The sequence below is a fragment of the Dipodomys spectabilis genome, unplaced genomic scaffold (genome assembly GCF_019054845.1).
Source record: "Dipodomys spectabilis isolate Male_0828 unplaced genomic scaffold, ASM1905484v1 ptg000127l, whole genome shotgun sequence".
Taxonomy (NCBI): Eukaryota; Metazoa; Chordata; class Mammalia; order Rodentia; family Heteromyidae; genus Dipodomys; species Dipodomys spectabilis.
In genome coordinates, this window is record NW_024870804.1 from 3,597,298 (window position 1) to 3,618,005 (window position 20,708).

Genomic DNA, 20,708 nt, shown 5'->3' on the forward strand with positions numbered 1-20,708 from the left:
AGGGGAGGAGGAAAGGAAGGAAGGAAGTTAGGAAGGAAGGAAGGAAGTTAGGAAGGAAGGAAAATGAGAGACCCCATCTCACCAAACAGACTCTCTCTCTCTCTCTCCCTCCCTCCCCCCTCTCTCCGTGTGTGTGTGTGTGTGTGTGTGTGTGTGTGTGTGTGTGTGTGTGTGTGTGTGTGTGTGGCTATTGGAGCTTGAACTCAGGGCCTGAGCATGGTTCCTTAGCTTTTTCACCCAAGGTTAGCACTTTACCACTTTCCTCACTTCCAGCCTTTTGGTAGTCAAGTCTGATAAAGAGTCTCACAGACTTTTCTTCCCCAGCCTGGTTTTGAACTTTGATCCTCAGATCTCAGCCTCCTGAGTAACTAGAATTATAAGCATGAGCCACCAGCATTTAGCTTTGTGTGTGTTTTTAAATGTTGTTTGCAAACAAGTTTTAAATAAATGTTGCCACGCAAATATTAAAGGCATGTTTTCTTACTGTCCTAAATTCTTCAGATATATGGAAGAAATAGAATGACCATATTTTAATGAGTTTAATTTTTACTTGCATTCATGTTTAGAAGTTAATAATACACTCACTCTCTTTCTTTCTAGTACCAGGTCTTGAACTCAGGGCCCCATGTCCTCATTCAACTTTCTTGCTCACATCTGGTATTCTACCACTGAGCTACACCACCAGACAGATTTTTTGCTGGTTCATTGGAGATGGAATCTTGAGGACTTTTCTGTTTGACTGGTTTTGAACTGAGATCCTCCAGGTCTCAGCATCCTGAGTAGCTAGGATGACAGGTGTGAGCCATCAGAACTCAGTTCACATTCACGTTTTCAAAAATCAAAATGATACGAAAGGTTATCATTGAGAAATGCACCTCCCATACTGGCCTTTACCTCCACCCACTAGAAGTCAACATGTTTGCTTGTTTGTTAGTTCTTTTTTCATGTTCTCTTCACTAGTTATACTTATTTAAGTACCAGACACTAGGAATATTCTTGTCTGCTTCCTTTTTTATACGAAAGGTAGCATGCTATGTACAATACTACGGGCTTAATTTTTTCTGTGTGTGTGTGTCTGTGTGCGCGCACCAGTCCTGGGGCTTGAACTCAGAAGCTGGGCATTGTCCCTGAGCTTTTTTTGCTCAAGGCTGGTGCTCTACCACTTGAGCCACAGCTGTACTTCCGGCTTTCTGGTGGTTCATTGGAGATAGGAGTCTCACAGACTTTCCTGTTCCGGCTGGCTACAAACCATGATCCTCAGATCTCAGCCTCCTGCATAGCTGGGTTACAGGTGTGAGCCACCAATACTCAGCAATTCTCCCTCCCCCCGCCCTGAGTTCTTTCCATATCAGAATGTAGAGAACTTTCTTAATTGTGACAGTTGTCATGTCCCTTAGAAAGATGCATCTAGTGGTTGTACAAGGTAAATGCTTTCACCACTAAATGATGCTCCAACAAAAGACCTCATACCTATACCACTTCCCCCACAGATAGCACACCTGTAGCATAACATCCCAGCACTGGCTTGCTAGGCTGAAGGGCAAGCACCTACTCAGGGTTGACAGAGAGGGTGCCAGCTTGCCTTCCCTTGGCAGGAACTAAGAGCTTTCCCACTCACACTAGGCCTGGCGGTCATGCCCCTTCCCCACAGCCCTAGCAACAAAGTTGTTAGACTGTACTATTGTTTTTTATTTGCTCACCTGATAAGTGATAAATGGTATCTCAGTGTAACTTTAATGTTCATTTATCTTCTTATGAATGAGGCGGAGCATCTCTTCATAAGAATGGTATTTTAAACACTTATGGTGAGTGACAGAAAGCTCATTAGGGCTAATTGAAGTAAATGAAGGGGGAAATGACTCTAAGAATTACAGAGGTGTCTCATGAAGAATAGAAAAGCCAGCCAGCTTGGGACCCAAATCTAGAAGAGAGAATGAGTGAACTGGGTTCCTCCTCCTCCTCCCCCCTCCTCCTCCCCCCTCCTCCTCCCCCCTCCTCCTCCCCCCTCCTCCTCCCCCCCTCCTCCTCCTCCTCCCCCCTCCTCCTCCCCCCTCCTCCTCCCCCCTCCTCCTCCTCCTCCTCCTCCTCCCCCCTCCTCCCCCCTCCTCCCCCCTCCTCCTCCTCCTCCCTCCTCCTCCCCCCTCCTCCCCCCTCCTCCTCCTCCCTCCTCCCCCCTCCTCCTCCTCCTCCCTCCTCCTCCCCCCTCCTCCCCCCTCCTCCCCCCTCCTCCCCCCTCCTCCTCCCTCCTCCCCCCTCCTCCTCCCTCCTCCCCCCTCCTCCTCCCTCCTCCTCCCTCCTCCTCCCTCCTCCTTTCTTCTTCTTCTCCTACTTCTTGTCCTCCTTCTTCTTCTTCTTCTTCTCCTCCTCCGCCCCCCCCCTCCCTTCCTTCTTCCTCTCGTTCTTGGGCTGGCAATGGGGCTTGAATTCAACCTCTGGTGCTGTCTCACCTTTCAAAGCCTGGCTTTGAATCATGATTCTCAGATCTCAGCCTCCTGAAGAGCTAGGATTACAGGTGTGAGCCACTAGCTATCAAGGGTATTTATTACATTTGACTGCTCACCAGGTATGGGTAGAGGTGAAAGGGTGCTGTGTCTTAAGGCTTTATTCATTTACACATTCACTCACTCTGTATTTATTGGGTGTTTAGAAGGTGTCAGATATGAGCTTCACAGGTCACAGCTTCCAGGAGCTCTGAAGTGGTCCATTGCGGCCTCCTCTCCTCCCCTCCCAGAGGGAAGGGTGTGATGGGGTGAGAGGGTGTAGATGCAGGGCCTTAAAGAACTTGGGGGCTTCATTGGGACAATTCCTGTCCTCTTATCCGGTCCTCCTCCCCAAGCGCAGGCGCGGGAGAGTGTCTCAGTTGGATATTAACGGGTGTCAATCATACATCTCTCTACCATTTGTTAATCTCCTTTAGCAAAGGAAGGCCTTAACTCAAAGCAGATACACTGTGTGTGTATGTGTTCCGGTTCTGAGGCTTGAACTCAGGACGTGGGCATTGTCCCTGAACTTTTTTGCTCAAGGCTGGTGTTCTACCACTTGAGCCATACCTCTACTTCTGGCTTTTTGCTGGTTAGTTGGTGATCAGAGTCACATACTTTCCTGTCCAGGCTGGCTTCCAACCTCGATCCTCACCCTCTCAACATTACAAACATGAACCACGGATGCCTGCCTGAAATACTTATTTTTTTCCGATGGTGTACAAATATGCCCAGAATTTGTGACGAGAAGACTGAAGTGCGTGACACGTGGGGAGACTACCGCATTTCTGTCTCTTCCTGATCAGCCCCATTTTACAGCTGAGCAAACGGCAACTCTTTTGCGGAGAGAGTACTGGCAAGCAGAGTCCAGCATTTATCTTTGTGGTGGAGTTAGATGAGATATGAAATAAAGATTGCGCTTCCTCTGCAGGACGTGTGTGTGTGTGTGTGTGTGTGTGTGTGTGTGTGTGTGTGTGGCCGGATGAGTGACAGCCGAAGCCCCTCCCTCTAGGAGATGCGGGCCGCAGGACCAATGCGATTGCATGGAGGGGCCGTGGGCACCGGTCTGTCTGCAGAGGCCGGGTGGGTTCTGGCCTGCAGGATCCCGTAGGGCCTTTTGCTTTGGGACCTCGCGGGGTGGTGGGTGCAGCGGGGTGTGTGTGTGTGTAATATGAGGAGCTCATTCCTTTCATGCACCCCCAGGGCCGAGGACCAGGCTGTGTGTGTGTGAGGCCCGCAGGCTGCGGAACCCGCGCGCGCCGCAGCGCTGCGGCTGAGCACACGGTGCTCAGCCCCGCGGCCACCCGGGGGTGCCAATATGTAAAGCAGCTGGTGGCTCGGGGCGGGGCTTCGACCGCGATGCAAATGAGGAAGGCGGGGCCTCGGCGGGGCTCCGCCCCCCTCCCCCGCAGCTGGGGCCAGCGGTGCCAAGCGCAGCTGGACCGGTGGCAGTGGCGGCGGCGGCGGCGGCAGCTGGGTGAGTGACAGCCCGGCTCGGGGCGCGCGCGCGGCCGGCGCAGGGGAAGCGCCCGCGGCCCGGGGCGGCGGCGGCGGCGGCAGCAGCGGCAGCAGTAGCAACAAGCCAGCGGCGGCCGCCGCCTCCTCTCTCCCGTTGCCTTCCGGGCCCAGATTCCCACCGGCCCCCCCCTCGCCACCCCCGGCAGCCCCTCGGGGGCCGGTACCTCTCTCGGGTCTCTCTCTCGGGTTCTCCGGTTCCCCGCGCGCAAGATGGCTGACCCGGCTGCGGGGCCGCCGCCGAGCGAGGGCGAGGAGAGCACGGTGCGCTTCGCCCGCAAAGGTGCCCTCCGGCAAAAGAACGTGCACGAGGTGAAGAACCACAAATTCACCGCCCGCTTCTTCAAGCAGCCCACCTTCTGCAGCCACTGCACCGACTTCATCTGGTGAGAACGCGCGGCGCCCCTGCCGCCTGCCGGCCACCTGCCGGGCCCCGAGGGGCGCCCGGCGCGGACGGTCCCGCCGCTCGCCCGGCCCGCCCCGCGCTCCCGCCCGGCGCCCGCCGCGTGCCTCTCCTCACCCCCCGCCCGGCACAAAACGCGCCCGGGGGAGCAGCGCCGCCGCCGGCACCTTTCCCCGCCCCGGCCCCGAGCGCGGGCCGCAGGGCAGCGCCTTCTCGCCCCAGGGCTTCCCTACCTCGGTCTCCTCCGGGACTCCGGGCGCCCTCACCCGCACTGCCCGGGGAGGAGGCGGCTCGCGTGGACTGCCCCCCCCCATGAAAGCATGAGGGGTGTCTTGTCTTCCCCTGGGGACCCCCCCTCCCCACACCCGGAGTTGCCCTGCGGTTGTTTTTTTGTTTTTTGTTTTTCCCCTTCTTCTCTTGCGCCTCTTTCCCCCCCTCCGGGCCTGGGTCCTCTCACCCTGGCGTGGCTGCGGGTCCCCCCTCTCTCCCGTGTCCTTTTCCCCTCACAGGGTCTCGGGAAAGGGGGGGGGGCGACACCACCCTCTGGGGCCCTCTCCTGGGTCTTTTCTGGATGAAGTCTTTTCCTCTTGCCCAGAGGGTACTCCGTGGGGAGATCTCCCTAGAAAGATCTCCAGCCTGCTTTGCACCCCTCATTTCCACCGAAATGCCCTCCCTCCCCTGGCCATCCCTCTAAGAGTGCTCGTCTTCCGCTGGGGTGACAGGAGGTGGGGGTTACTATTCTGGTTGCCCCCCTCCCCTCGTGCCCCTGTCAAGCAGAAGACCCCCCCCCCCCTCCCGGGCATCCGCCTGTGGCTGGGAGGCCACCCCACGGGCCATCGGCGGTGGCTGCACTCCTTGGGTTGACGAATCTCTTTTTTCTTTTTCAGGGGCTTCGGAAAGCAGGGATTCCAGTGTCAAGGTAGGCTCCAAGGACGCTGGTGTTTCAGGAAGAGAGGGTGAAAAAGACTTTATCAAAGTGCCCGAGTTAGGTAGAGTGAAGTAATCCTACCGGTCAGCGCACGCAGCCACTCAGACTTTACCACCCAAGGGTTTTGTTAATGTGTGTGTGTGTGTGTGTGTGTGTGTGTGCGTGTGCGCACGCGCATGCTTGGGGTGAGGGCAGGCAGCAATCCAAGAAAAGGGGTAGAGCAGGGAGACCCTAAATGTCAAGAAAGGGCATCCACCTCTCCTTCCAGCTGCAATAGAGCCTAGACAGGTCTTCTCAGCCATAGCTCGACCACTCTGCTTCAGGAGCAAGGGTCCTGGGGACACTTACTGGGAGGTCCCTTTTGGCCTAATTCCAGCCCTCCCTCCCCCCAACCCCCTGAGCTGCTCACCCAAGGAGGTCTCCCTCATCTTGCACAGTGGGGCTTTGCCTGTCCCTGCTTCATGGAGGTCTCTCTGCAGGTGTCTGCCTCCTGTACAGATGGCGCATCCCCTAGAAAAACAACGGTGGTTCCCCTGGGCCTCCCCAACCCCTCCTTTTGAAAGAAGTGGTTCCAGATGGGGCGCCTCGCAGATCCTAGGTTCAGTTAGTTGCCCTTTCTGTCTTCTGGAGAGATACAGGAAAGCCTTCCAAAGACTGATGACCTTGGAGACTGTGTGTCTGGCTGTCTGGAGGTTCTTTGCTCTAACCAAAGATGCTCAGCCTTTGAGTTACTACAAGTGACTTGGTCGACCTTAGCGAAAAGATGGGTTACAGATTGGCTGTCCAAAGCCGGCTTACACATAAACGGGTTCACTGGTAGGATGTCTGCGAGGTTTTATGAATTGGATGTTAACGTTGTAGGATGGAAAGATTTCATATATATGTGTACATAGATGAATTTTCAACTTTGGCTTGGCTGGGAAAGGGTCCTCCACTCTCATGATAGAATTTTGGTTTGGAATGGAGGCAGTGACTTTCATGGAAACGAGATATCTAGTCACCATTTAGTCTCTCGGTCCATTCTGTTCTACCCCTCACTTTGTTGGTTGGGTGCTGTCCCTTAGTTAGTTTTTTTTTTTTTTTGTTCAAGGCTGGTGCTCAACCACTTGAGCCACACCTCCACTTCTGCCTTTTTTTTTGCTGGTTTATTGGAGTGAAGAGTCTCATGGACTTTTCTGCCTGGGCTGGCTTTGAACTGTAATCCTCAGATCTCAGCCTCCTGAGTAGCTAGGATTACAGGCGTGAGTTATCAGCACCTGGCTCAAGTTTGTGTGTACATGTATGTGTGTGCGTGTGCATGTGTGTGTTTTCCCTTTCCTCACTTTGAAGCCAGGTGTAGTTGAGTTTGGTGAGAAATGGCATTTTCCTGGGTATGTCTTGGGGTCAAATTGGTGGGGGACTGGATTTAAGTCAGGAGAAGAATGCATTTGCCAGCTAAAGAGCTTGAAATGATGGAACCCTGGCTGATGGCATCATTGAATGGAGGAGCCTCTGTGAGTTACGGTGTGCTGTCCCCTCTGTGGCCCGCTGTTCTGTGGGGACTGGGGCAAGTTCAGCTGGCTGCCTTCTAGACCTTTGAAACCTCTCTCACCAAGACCTGGAGACTTAATTTCATGCACCACACCAGAGGGCTCCCCCAGTCCCTGTGATCCAAACAGTTTGTATCATTTTCTAGGACTTTTCCTTAAAGTTCTAATGACATCTCGGTGCCAGAATGTGTAATTTCTTCCTCGAGGCTTGCTTTTTTAACTTCCACAAGTCCATTTTTGACTTTGTCTCCTGCTGAGGTCAGAGATATTTAGACCTCCCCCCCCCTTCTTCTGTGCTGTGCCACCTGCTGTACTGTCACTGATGGCTGGAATAGTCACTTGTGAGTGTGCGTGGGCAAATCTGAAGCAAAAGATTGTTTTATTTAAAGCCTAGAAATAATGGTGTCATGAGACAAAGAATATCAGAATTAAAGTTTTATAATGAAGTATGCCTGCTTTAGAAATAGCAGTGTGTGTGTGTGTCTGTGTGTGTGTGTGTGTGTGTGTGTGTGTGTGTGTAATGTGGCTTGAACTCAGGGCCTTGTGCTCTCCTTTAGCTTCTTTGCCCAAGTTTGGAGTTCTACCACGTGAGCCACAGGTCCACTTCTGGCTTTTTGGTGGTTAATTGGAGATAAGAATCTCATGGACTTTCCTGCCCACACTGGCTTCAGACAATGATCCTCAGGTCTCAGCCTCCTGATAGCTAGGATTACAGGTGCGAGCCACCACTGCCCAGTCGGGATTAGCATTTTAATGAGAAACACGAAGGCTTTATTCTGCCACTGAAGTCAGCCATCCAGAACCCTGTTCCTTTCAGCTTCCTGTCTTACCACCCTTAGTGAGTTAGCTTATGGTCCAGGAAGACACTGGCCCTTGCAATCACCATATCCTTGTCAGCCAGCAGTAAGCAGGAAGGGTTAAGGAAAGACAAAGCATGCAGGCTCACGGTCAGTTTTTCTATTAGCTTTCATGTTTTCTCAGCTATAACTTAACCACAGAGCCGGTGCCTTGCTTCAAGGAATTCATGGGCTAGGCAGGTCTTATTCAGGTAGCCGTGTTCCCAGCCAAGAGCTCAGGGAAGGCAGCAGAGCCAGGAATTACAGGAGCTGCGTGGGGGTAATTACAGGACCAAGGAGCCACCGAGAGCTGCCTCATTATGCTCTTAGGGAATCTGGGAATGTTGGCATGCGTTGGGAGAAAGAAGTCCATACACTATGTGAATTAATGGATTGTCATGTGCTCCCTGGAGTGTAAAACTAGGGTGTTTTGCCAGGTGCTGGTGGCTCACGCCTGTAATCCTAGCTACTCAGGAGGCTGAGATCTGAGGATCATGGTTCAAAGCCAGCTCAGCAGGAAAACCTATGAGACTCTTGTCTAGTTAACCACCAGAAAACTAGAAGTGGAGCTTTGGCTCAAAGTGGTAGAGTACTACTCTTGAATTAAAAAAAACTCAGGGACAGCACCCAGGCTCTGAGTTCAAGCTCCCTGACCCTCCCCTCTCCCCCCTGCCCCACAACACACACAAAAGAATAGATTGTTTTGTACTGCTGGAGTACAAAACTCTTGGTTGATTGACACATAATTTCTTCCTTCTTGCTTTCACTGTATGTTTAACCCCCAAACGACTCTGCTAGGTTAGTGGCTCACTCCTGCAATCCTTGCTACTCAGGACACTGAGATCTGAGGATCGTGGTTCAGAGCCAGCCCGGGGAAGGAAAGTCTGTGTGACTTTTTATCTCCAATTAGCCAGCAAAAAAGCTGAAATTGGAGCTGTGGCTCATGTGGTAGAGCACTAGCTTTGAGTGTAAAAACACAAGGACAGTGTCCAGGCCCTGAGTTCAAGTCCCAGGACCAGCACACACAAAGTTATTATCAAGTAGTTACACAAAGGGATTTCATTGAAACATGTCAGTTTGTAAATGAATTGTATCTTGATTCATGTCACCCCTTTCATCACCTTCTCCCCATTCCTCCCAATCCTTCCCCTCCCCTCAAGTTCCCTGATTCCATTTTCACATGTGTACATTGTGTACCATGACTATTTTTGCCCCCTCTCTTCATGTTTCTAGGTCTCCTCTCTTTCACCTTCAACTGTTAACCTGTAACTTTGTTCTTCATAAAGGTTACACCATTGGAATCCTCCCCCTTGGACACCATTCCTGGTCAGTTTGTGTGTATCAGCATATAGCCCTGTATATAGTTCTGGTATTTAGCTTATTTAGATCTAAACTTCTACCTGTGAGAGAAACTAGGCATCCTTTGTCTCTCAGAGCCTGACTTACTTCATGTATTTTGGAAAACTTGAAATGGGGAAACAACAAAATACAGAGATGCAGAATTTGTAGTGTAGGGTTGGAGTCAGACACAAGGGAGCCCGAATCTCTGACCTGCCATCTACTCGTGGAATGACCTTGGCACATTCTGCCTCCCTCTTCATCTGTAAAGTTGGGGCAACAGTGTCTATGTTTTGGGGCTATGGCCCGCAGTAGTTCTATAGTGTAAGAGTAACATCACAACACGTATCAGTGGTTCAAAGTGAGATGATCATTTTTACTTGATGAGTTGTGGGAAAATGTGTTGAAATGGGACAGTGACTTCTGGAACTCTCTAAATGAGTCTGCCTGTTTCTTGTGCTCAGATGGGGTTTCTACTTAGGTAGATTTCTCCATAGACTTTGAATAATGGCTCAATGTCTGCACCAAGAAAGCCAGGCGTGGCTAGCTTCATTTTTCCTTTTGAGAAAGATCTGAACTTGCTATGGACTCTCCAGAAAACCCCCACGGACACTCATTTTCTGACTATCAAGAGGTAGAATCGATGATTCTAATGAGTAATTCAGCTCTTCACTTTGCTGTGTTGATTAAAAAACACTTTTTTTAACCTGTTAATTGAAATGATTCAACCTTTCTTAAAGCATTGCATGAACCCAACCGTTGTTTTCATCAATACCAGCCCTAGAGGACATGTTTATTTGGAAGTGTAGTTAACACATATAATTAGAAAAATGTACTTTTTGCTAGGTGCTAGTGGCTCATGCCTATAATCCTAGTTACTCAGGAGGCTGAGATCTGAGGATCTGTGGTTTGAAGCCAGACTGGGCAGGGAAGTCTGTGAGACTGTTATGTCCAATTAAGTACAGAAAAGCCAGAAATGGAGCTGTGGTTCAAGTGGTAAAGTAATAGCCTTGAGTGAAAAAGCCAAAGAACGGCACCCAGGTCCTGAGTTCAGGACCAACACACACACACACACACACACACACACACACACACACACACACACACACTTAAATGTACTTAAAAAATTAAAAAAAAACAGCAAATGAATCAGGGCTGATGATATAGCTTACTAGTAGAAGGTTTACTTAGTATGTGCAAGACCCTTGGTTCTCTCCCCAGCATTGTAAAACAACAACAACAACAAAACAAAACAAACCCCTCCCCTCAAAAAAACAGAGAAAGGAAAGGAAGGAATGAGTCAAAGATGAGTTTTATTTTGAGTGTTGTTTTCCCTATGAACTTGTAACACTGTAAAGTTTAAGTTGAGTTTTCTTAGCAAAATCATAAAAAGAGCCAGGCGCTGGTGGCTCATGCCTGTAATCCTAGCTACTTAGGAGGCTGAGATCTGAGAATCCTAGTTCAAAGCCAGCCCAATCAGAAAAGTCTGTGAGACTCTTATCTCTAATTAGCTAGCAAAAAAACAAAACCAAAACCAGAAGCTGAGCTGTGGTTCAAGTGATAGCACTAACCTTGAGTTAAAAAAAAAAAAAAAGCTCTGAGACAGTGCTTAGGCCCTGAGTTCAAGCCTCAAGGACCCGAAAAGAACAAATCACAAAAACAGCCATTTAAAGAAAATCACCAGTTAGGCTATTAACTAGCTGATACTGTTTTTTTGTTGCCTTAAGCTGGGTGCAGGTGGCTCACACCTGTAATCCTGACTATTCAAGTTGAGATTTGAGGATCTTGGTTTGAAGCCAGCTTGGGGAGACAAATCTGAGAGCAGTTATCTTCAATTAACCAGCACAAATCTGGAAGTGGAGGTGTGGCTCAAATGGTAGATCACCAGCCTTGAGCAGAAAAAAACTAAGCAACAGTATGAGGCCTTGAGTTTAAGCTCTAGTACTGGAAGGGGTGGGGGAAGAGAGGGAGAGAGACAGAGACAGAGAGAGAGACAGAGAGACAGAGAGCAGAAACTGTACAATTTCTTGCTTTTCTGGAACCATTCCCACAGCCCTATATACCAAACTCCTCTCACCCTTTGGCAGATTCTAGCTGTGTCCTGGGGTTTCAATGTGTGTAAAAGGCAGAGAAGCTTCATCAGGTTGTATTTGACTCTTACCTTTTTCTTTCTTTTCTGTTCTTTTTTCCTACCTGAAGTGAGATTTCAGGCTCAATGTCCCAGTTGCAATAAGGATCTTTGAGTGGGTCTATGGCAGGTTTTAAAAGGAGGGATGATTTGTTGGAGAGGAAAGAACAAATTCATTTTGAGCTGTAGAGCCCTCAAGGGAAGCCCAAAGCTTTGTCACTGAGCAACAGAATGCCTTTCTAAGTAAATATGGAAAATGTGACCTTTGGAAATGTAGGGGATGTGATAGACAGATTCTTAAAACAAATTTAAAAATATATGTCATTTCCAATACTAGTGATATTTCAGGTATTTAGTGCAACTGGATACAGAATGTTTATAGTGTATCTAGGTCAATCAAGAAAAAAATCATAAAAAGTAACTGGTCAGAAGGTAAGCTGAGGATTTGAAAATAATCTGTACACATACTTGCTAGTGAATTCTCCCTCTCCCTCTCTGTCTCTGCATACACACATCTGTGCATACACATGCAAATAGATTAGTGTGTGTGTGTGTGTGTGTGCGTGGGCGTGCGTGCGTGCGTGCGTGTGTGTGTGTGTGTGTGTGTGTGTGTGTGTGTGTGTGAGTTCTGGGGCTTGAACTCAGGGCTTGGGAGCTGTCCTTTAGCTTATTTTGCTCAAGGCTGGCACTCTACCACTTGAGCCCTACCTCCAGTTCTGGCTTTTTAGTGGTTAATTGGGGATAACTCTCAAGGCTTTTCCTGCCTGGGCTGGCTTCCATAAGTGATCCTGAAATCTCAGTCTCCTGAATGCCTGGGATTATAGGCATGAGCCACTAGTGCCATGCAGGGTGTCATAATTTTGAGAATGTGGCTCTTATTTTGATGCTTTTTGGCTATGGATAATCCAATTATAAAGTATAATTTAAAGCCCATGGTCTGGTTTTTTGGTTCTGAAATTGAGTTGGTTTTGGAATGGACAGAAGGCTTAACTGCATACATCGCCATCCTGGGATGAAATCTTCAGAAGTTTACATCTTTATCATTTTGGGCATTTGAAATAACAGGAATTTGTGTCTTCATTCATCCAATTTCCGCCTGGAAACTGATATTCCATAGATAGAATCTTGGCCTTTTTATAGAAAATAACATCTACAGTGTTTACACATACCATTTGGAGGTGTGCTGACTGCTTGAAAATCTGCTAGAAAGTTTGCTTTTTTACCACATCCATTCATTTTTCCATCTGTCCACCCACCCACCCATCCACTCATCCATCCATCCTTCCATCCATCCATTTTATATGTACCTATTTTTCTAGCCATTCCTTCATCTATTCATGTATCTATCCACTCATCCATTCATTTATCCATCTATTCATCCAGGTATCATCTACCCATTTTATATGCATCATTCATGCCTCTATCATCTTTCTATTTTTCTATTCATCCATCCATCCACTTATTCTTCTGCCCATTCATTCATTTATCCATCAGTTCATTTATTTAGTATTATTATTATTATTATTTTTGGTTGGTTGTGGGGCTTGAACTCTGGGCCTCGGTGCTGTCCCTGAGCTCTTCAGCTCAAGGCGAGTGCTCTACTGCTTGAGCCACTGCTCCACTTCCGGTTTTCTAGTGGTTTATTGGAGATGAGGGTCTCATGGACTTTTCTGCCCGGGCTGGCTTTGAACCATGATCTTCAGATCTCAGCCCCCTGAGTAGTTAGGCTTATAGGCATGAGCCACTGGCACCCTGCCATTCATTCATATATTTATCCATTTGTCCATCTATCTACTCACCCATCCATTCATGTATTATATAAAAAATTCATTTTTCCATATATCCATCATCTTTCCATTTTTCCATTCTTCTATGTATTCACCTGTCCATCTATTCACCCATCTGTACAGCTATTCACCTATCCATCCATCCATCCATCCATCCACCCACCCACCCACCCACTCACCAATCCATTCATCCATTCACCCACCTACCTATCCTTCTAGAAAGTACTCACTGGTTAAGTTCTATTTTAGATGACAGGAACAGAATGGGAATGCTATTCAGAAGGTCCCTACAGTTCACAGAGCTTATAGCATAGTGAAGGAAGACTTTCTTCACATCATTGCTTCAAGATTTAATTTTGTTTCCTATGAACTGTTTTGAAAGAATTGACCAGATTGACAAAGATATCAAATAGGAACCCAAATGTATGTCCTGGTTGCAGATTGTTAAGAGATTCTTTGGGTATTTATTAAAAAAAAATCCTCCAAAATTTCAATGTTTTATTTTTTGAGGAAACTGGAGGAAGTCTGAGTTGTCAAGGGTCTAGAAGTAGGATCTGTAGAGTACACTTGTTCATACCTTGGACCAACCTAGCCAAGAGGCTCCTCAGTGATGTTATGGGAAGGAGTCCTGAGTCTCCCCTTTGCCAGGATCTTGGGGGGCGGGGTGGCACTTACCTTCTGCCTTAAGGTGGCTTTCCTGTCCAGAGTGACAGACAGAGAACCTCCTGTCTGAGCTAATAACTCAGGTAATGAGCCGACTTCCTGGTGGTTCAGGGGTTGCAGTTGGAGGTGACTCTTCTCAGGCAGGAAAATTAGACAGTCTATTTCAGAAGTGGATGAGCCAGTCTGAGATGGAAAATGAATAAGTAGAAAAAGCCGAGCATCCTGGGGAGAGGCATTTGTGATGAGCGAAAGCCAGTTTTCGGGGGAGGGGGGTAGAGGGGGCGTGCACAGGATCCTTGTAGCCCAGATACTTCCTCACCCTGGCTTCCTCTCTGATATGCAAATTCATTTTACTTTGTGTGTGTGTTGGGCGGGGCGGGGCAGTTGGTCGTGGGGCTTGAACTCAGGGCCTGGATGCTGTCCCTGAGCTTTTTCTGTTCAAAGCTGGCATCCTGCCACTTGAGCCACAGCTCCACTTCCAACTTGTTGGTGGTTCCTTGGAGATAAGAGTCTCATGGACTATATTGCCTGTTCTGGCTTTGAATCTCAGATCCTCAGATCTCAGCCTCCTGAACAGCTAGGATGACAGGTGTGAGCCAATGGTGCCAGGCTTATTTTGCTTTTTTATGCCATTCCCTTGGCTTAGTGTCTTGACAGCAGAAAGATATTTGAGATTCTTAGGCCAAGTTGAATTTATCTGTTATTTATTTTCCACTTTATTGAATGTGGAGCCTGGTTCTATTCAACCTCTTGATTTTGTGCTCGCTGTTCCTTTGTGTGAATAGAGAAGGACAGTTTTCATGTTCCCCTCTTCCCCCGCCCCGCCCCAGCAAGGGCAGAGACAGGCAGAAGCAGGGTGTGTATGTGTGTGTGTGTGTGTGTGTGTGTGTGTGTGTGTGTGCATTGGGGCTTAAACTTAGGACTCAGGTGTCATCCCTAAGCTTTTTTTTTTTTTTCTGCATGAAGCTGGCACTCTACCACTTGAGCCATAGCTCTACTTCCAGCTTTTTGGAGATTAAGAGTCTTACAGACTTCCCTGCCTGGGCTGGCTTCAAGCCACAGTCCTCAGATCCTCAGCCTCCTGAGGAGCTAGGATGACAGGCGTGTGAGCCACCAGTGCCAGCCTTCTCCTGCTCTTTGGAACGAAGAACAGCTGTGGCCCTGTAGGTTGGATACAGAATGAAAAAGCTCCCTTACCGATGTAGGGAACACTATAGATGCCATCTTTATCCCTCTGGGAGGGGTGGAGGTTTCACAGAGGAAGTAACACTTGGGAACAGGCTTACGGTAGGAGGAAGATTGCCCAGAATGACGAGGATGGGGCGCAGAGGGCAGCACACACCCATGGATACTCAGAGACAGGGCCCCCACAGGGAGCAGGAGGCATGTGTGGGAGGGAGGAGCTGGTAGCAGATGAATGCTACTTCGTCATCATGTCTGGATCTAATGGAGGCATCCTAGAGGCTAGGAAGTAAGTCATCATTGACGTTGCTATAAAACAGAATGGTGAAGAGCCTAGCATGTGAGAAGGAAGGGCATGAGATACATTTTGGGAGGAAAAAAATAAAAATCACTGGGACTCAGCTCCTGTAATTCCAGGTTTGGGGGGGCGGTGGGCAGTCCACAGGTCAGCCTAGGAGAAGCCGAAACAGTGGGGACAGCCACCTCCCCAGCATCGAGGGAATGTTGCTATTTTTTTACCTCTTAAAAAAGATATTTGGGATTTCCTGTCAGTCATCTTGTTGATGGTGCTATTTCGGGGGGTGGTTAGTGGGTTATTTTTATGGTTCTAACAATAGGGATATCGCTCTTTACTGCAGCCTTAGGCACAGGGACCACAGAGATGATTTTTTTTTTTCCTTTGAGAAGAATCCTCCCACTCCTTTTCCCTCCCGGCTGCTGTCTTTGCTCCAACAGCACGCACTTCCTGGGCACAGGACGCACCAATACCATGAGTCTCTGTGGTGCATGGAAGATAGAAAGGCTTGAGTTCGAGACTTTACTTTGCTCTATGGACCTCCAGTATATGACTTACCTTCTTGGAGTTTTTGTTCAGCATCTTGTTAATACAGGGCTTCTATCTGGTGTTTCCTTAGATCTCGATATACATTAAGCAATTTGTAAACGGCAGATAATTCTGTTTTTGCCTTTTTTTTTTTTTTGGCTCAAAGCCAGTGCTCTATCACGTGAGCCACACGTCTGCTGCTGCCTTTTTTTTTTTTTTTTTGCTGGTTAAAATTGGAGCTAAGTCTCATGGATTTGTCTGTCTGGGCTGGCTTTGAACCATGATCCTCCTATCTCAGCCTCCTGACTAGCTAGTATTACAGATGTGAGCTACCATGCCCAACTTTCCTTGTCCCCTCCCACCCCCTTTTTTTTTTTTTAAAGTTCATCTCTCATTAAGGAGGCAAGAGAATGCTCTAGAACCAAATGGATCAGGCAGCCGTGTGCAAGCTTTCTACATGGTGGTCCAGAGCATCGGAGGCAGTTTGTGATGGAACTGGAAGAGATACTTAGCTGGTGGTGTGAGCAGAGGCGGCTAGAGGAGTTGTCAAGGGTCTAGAAACTCTCTCCTGCCTGGGGACACTGGACACTTTGTGGGCAAACCTTAGAGAGTTGAATTGAAATCTGTGATGGAGCCATTGGCTCATCTCTTTTTTGCAAATGGCCTTGATAGCATGTGAACTTTAAATAGCTCTCTGACTGTTTCACCTTTTCAATTTCGGTTCCTTTACCCCTTTAACTCAGAGGCCTGGCTTGTGTTCTCTTGGGCTGAAGGAGCTGTGGGAACAGCGTGATAAAGGTAGGACTCTCTGCAGGACTCTGGTGGCCTCGAGGGTGGCGATTTCTGTGGATAAAGCTGTGTCTCAGGACTCCTCTCCTCTGCGGTGCTGGAGGCCATGGTGTGAATGAGACAGTTCACAGTTATCTAGATTTTTCTTCTTCTTTTGTGTGTGTGTGTGGCTAATTTTAAAAATAGTTATCTTGCTGGGCTCATACCTTTAATCCTAGCTACTCAGGAGGCTGAGATCAGAAGATTTCAGTTCAAAGTCATCCTGGGCAGAAAAGTCCGTGAGACTATCTCTCATGAACCAGCAAAAACAAAACGAAAACCAAAATGAAAACCTGGAAGTGGAGGTGTGGCTCAAGGGTTAGAGCACCAGCCTTGAGCAGAAAAAGCAATCAGGCCCCGAGTTGAAGCCTCAAAACTCTCTCTCTCTCATACACATACACAGAGAAAGATAATAAAAATATAAAAATAGTTAATTGTGTGGTAAATTTTGTGGCTGGGGTTTGTTAAAGCTTTCTGGACCGAATGGGATTGAGGAAAGCAGGATTAGGGTAGAGGGGAGAGTCTTCTTTTCATTTTCGTTGGGCAGCCACAGTTTGGAGGCTGGATTCAATACAGAATTCTTCACCTGGCTTGCACATCTTTGTCCCATCTGCGTCTCCTTGAAACTCCATCCTGAAGCCCTTTCCCGTCTCTCTGATTGTTTCTTCAAGCTGAAGATCCACTTGGTCCTCCTCAGTCTCCACATATTCATGGCATGCCAGGGCTTTTGCACATGTCTCTTGAACTCAAACTGCTCTTCCTTCTTCTTTTTCCTTGCTCACCTCCTGCTCAGCCACGAGAGTTTAGCTCAGGTGTCTCTCCTTCAGAGAAGCATGCCTTGACCTCCTCAATCAGGGGCTGCCTTGTACAATGTCATAACTCCTTCCTTCCTTCCTTCCTTCCTTCCTTTGTCCCTCCCTCCCTCTCATTCTTTCTCTCTTTCTTTCTCTTTCTTCCCTCCCTCTTTCTGTTCTCTTTTTCTTCCCTCCTTCACTTTCCTTTTTGTCTCTTTCTTCCCTCCTTCACTCCTTCCCTTTCTCTCTCTTTCTTCTTCCCTCCTCTCTTTCTTCTTCCCTCTCTCCCTCACTCTTCCTCTTTCTTCACACTCTCCCTCATTCTCTTTCTTTCTTTCTTCCTCTTCCCTCCTCCCTCTTTTTCTAGCTTTCTCTCTCTCTGTTTTTTTTTTTAAACTGTATTTTTTTTTGTCTTTTCTTTTTTGGTACTGGGGATCGAACCCAGGACGTTGCACTTGCTAGGCAAGCGCTTTGCCACTGAGCTACATCCCAGCCCCCTTGTCTCTCTCTTTCTTCCTTTCTTTTCCCCTTTCTTTCTTTCTTTCTTTCTTTCTTTCTTTCTTTCTTTCTTTCTTTCTTTCTTTCTTTCTTTCTTTCTTTCTTTCTTTCTTTCTTTCTTTCTTTCTCTCTCTCTCTCTTCCTTCCTTCCTTCCTTCTTTCTTTCTTTCTTTCTTTTTCTGGTAATAGAGCTTAAACAACTCAGAGCCTCTCATTCTTGCTAGCGCTTCTGCCCCTGGAGTCACAGCTCCAGTCCCTCCCAAAGCCTTTCCTCATGCTTGTTTGGGTTTACTCATCATAGTGTCCAGTGGAAGCTTTGCCTTGTTTCCAGGTACCCTGCTCTGTGCTTGGCCCCTGCGTGTGCTGGATAGATACTTGTTAAAGGAGTTCTCAGCAGGGGGGTGTGCACACAGCTCATTCGCTTTAGGCAGAAGTATTTAGTGTAATGAATCTCCTCAGTCTGAACACACGTGCATAACAAAGCATCCAGGCAAGGAAAGAAAACATGGCCAGACCCTGCAGCATCTGGGTCTCTACCAATCCTCCCAAAGTGATCATTATCCTGACCACTCTCACCTGTGGTGGCTGTCACTCAACTTCAGGTCCCATGATTCCCTTCCTTGAGTCTCCATGAGTTCATTCAACCATAGACACTTTTCTGTTAGGTATACTACACATTAATAGCAAATATGTAAAGGGCAGAGAGATTGATCTATCATGAATCTATCCTCAAATCTCTCTCTCTCTCCTCTCTCTCTCTCATCTATCTATCTATCTATCTATCTATCTATCTATCTATCTATCTATCTATCTATCTATCTATCTATCTATCTATCTGTCTATCTATCTAGTTTTTGATTGATCATGGGTCTTGAACCCAGAGCCTAGATGCTGTCTCTCAGCTCTTTCGTTCAAGGTTAGCACTCTTCCATAAGTGTTGGGCCACAACACCACTTGCAGTTTTCTGGTGGTTAATTGAAGATGAGTCTCATGGACTTTCCTGCCAGGGCTGTTTTGAACCACTATCCTCAGATCTCAGCCTCCCGAGTAGCTAGGATTACAGGTGTGAGCCACCAGCTCCGTCATCCTCAAGATGTCTTTTTATTTTTGTGCTGATACTGGCGCTTGAATTCAAAGCCTCACACTCTTGCTTGACTTTTTCACTCAAGGCTTTAACACGTTAACAAAAACTTTACTTCCAGCTTTTGGTGGTTAATTGGAGAGGAAAGTCTCATGAACTTTTCTGTCCAGGCTCGCTTCAAACCATGATACTCAGATCTTAGCCTCCTGAGTAGCTAGGATTACAGGCGTGAGCTGCCAGTGTCCAGCTATTTATTTATTTGGCATGAGGTCTTATATAGCCTAGAATGGCCTGGAACTCTTGAACTTCTTCCTCCTCCTCAGAGGGAGCTGAGATTATAGGTATGTGCTCTTGTACTTGGCAAAAAAAAAAAAAAAAAAAAAGGCTGAAATTAGACCTGAGAAATGTGAGCTGGCTTTGCAGATCTGTGGACAGAAGTGAAATCTGTATGGGAGAGAGGTATTGTCTAGTGTTGACCATTGAAACATGGTGAGGTTATCTTGGGGGTGGGCGGGGGAGTCATCTGCTTCCTGATTTGGTGTTGTCCCTTGGCTGCAAACAGTACCAGGGAGCCACAGGACATTTTTGATCATTTAGCTCTGTTAATACCAAGAAAACTTGAGCTCCCCAACTATTTTTAGGACTCAAATTTCTAAAATTCAGTATTACTTAAGGTATTAGTGAGAATCTCCGAAGGCTGTGGGAATAGATAAGCCTGCTATCTCTGCGGCTGACAGAGGGTTTATGGTGCATTTGCATCACAGGCCAACACACAGCGGGCCCTTGCTTAGGCAGTGTCCTCAGCTTGGCCATGCAGGGCCCCAGGGTCTTCTCATCAGGCTACTGGATGGATGGGGTCGACGGGCCATGAGAAAGCACTCATTTCACAACTGCTGTGGCCTAGAAGGGATGTCTGTCATTTCAGTTCACATTCTGTTAGTCAGAACTCAGGCACTGGGGGGGGGGGGGGGCATGCCAGCCACAGGAGGAGTTGGAGCGCGCTGGGCAGTGTCCAAGGCTGTGGAGAAAGGGCTTTGGTGAACACAGCAGACATTGCCCGAGTCTTTAAACCTATGGTTGCTTTCCCTTTACCTTTTTTAACATGCTGTATTCCATGTTATTTCTCACTTGTGCAAGGAATGAAGAGGTGAAACTCTAGATCTCTTTCTCTTATTCAACTGAACATTTGACAGAGAAGTTGTGTGTGTGTGTGTGTGTGTGTGTGTGTGTTACAAAGAACGAAATCAAATCAAGTGGCACTCTTTTTGTGTTCAGCTGTTAGAACAATCTGGTTCTTGTCAGGATTTCTAGCTTTTCACCAAACCAGAATTCCTACTCCTTCTGGGTACTGTGAGTACCCCTAAATGCTTTGATCTAGGTCAGGGGCACGTAGACTCCCCTGTTTTCTTTCTTTTTGTTCATTTTGTATGTCTCACATGGAAGAATCTTTCCAGATATTGAGCCCACATGCCCAACAAATCATCGTTCAATTGTTGTATCCCAGATAACTGCTAAACTTATTGGCTTTAAATAAGAATGATTTTTTCTTTGATACTATTTGCTGTGGATCAGTAACTTGGGCTGAGCTCATCTGGGGTGGCCTGTATTCCTGGCTGGGCTTCCTCTTAGCCTGGCATCTCAGCTGGGCTGCCAGGGACCCGGGGGACGTTCCTCCATGCGGTCTCTCTTCTTCTTGCAGCTCAGCCCAAGCTTGGCCACGTGGTTTTGGGTGCATTCCAGGTGGAGGAGCAGATGCGGTGCCACTTCCTTAGGTCTAGGCTCAGAAATGGCAGTGTTGCTTTTGGTATTAGTGGACGTAAAGCACAGGCTTACCCCAGAAATAAAAGAGGAAGTGGAAGAGGGAGACCTCTCTCTTTCTCTCTCTCTCTTTCTTT

At 47.8% G+C, this 20,708-nt stretch overlaps 1 protein-coding gene across 2 annotated transcripts in view; it reads left to right on the plus strand.

Annotated features, from left to right (window-relative positions):
• Positions 1-4,081: 4,081 nt before the first annotated feature.
• Positions 4,082-20,708, plus strand: part of Prkcb (protein kinase C beta) — a 296,600-nt gene continuing 279,973 nt past the window's right edge. The window contains exons 1-2 of one of the 2 annotated variants that reach the window (XM_042689783.1): positions 4,082-4,381; positions 5,286-5,317. In XM_042689783.1, coding sequence (XP_042545717.1) covers positions 4,209-4,381; positions 5,286-5,317 — 205 coding nt within the window. In that variant the 5' untranslated portion in view covers positions 4,082-4,208. The remainder of the gene's footprint in view (positions 4,382-5,285; positions 5,318-20,708) is intronic. The other variant, XM_042689785.1, reaches the window with a different exon arrangement.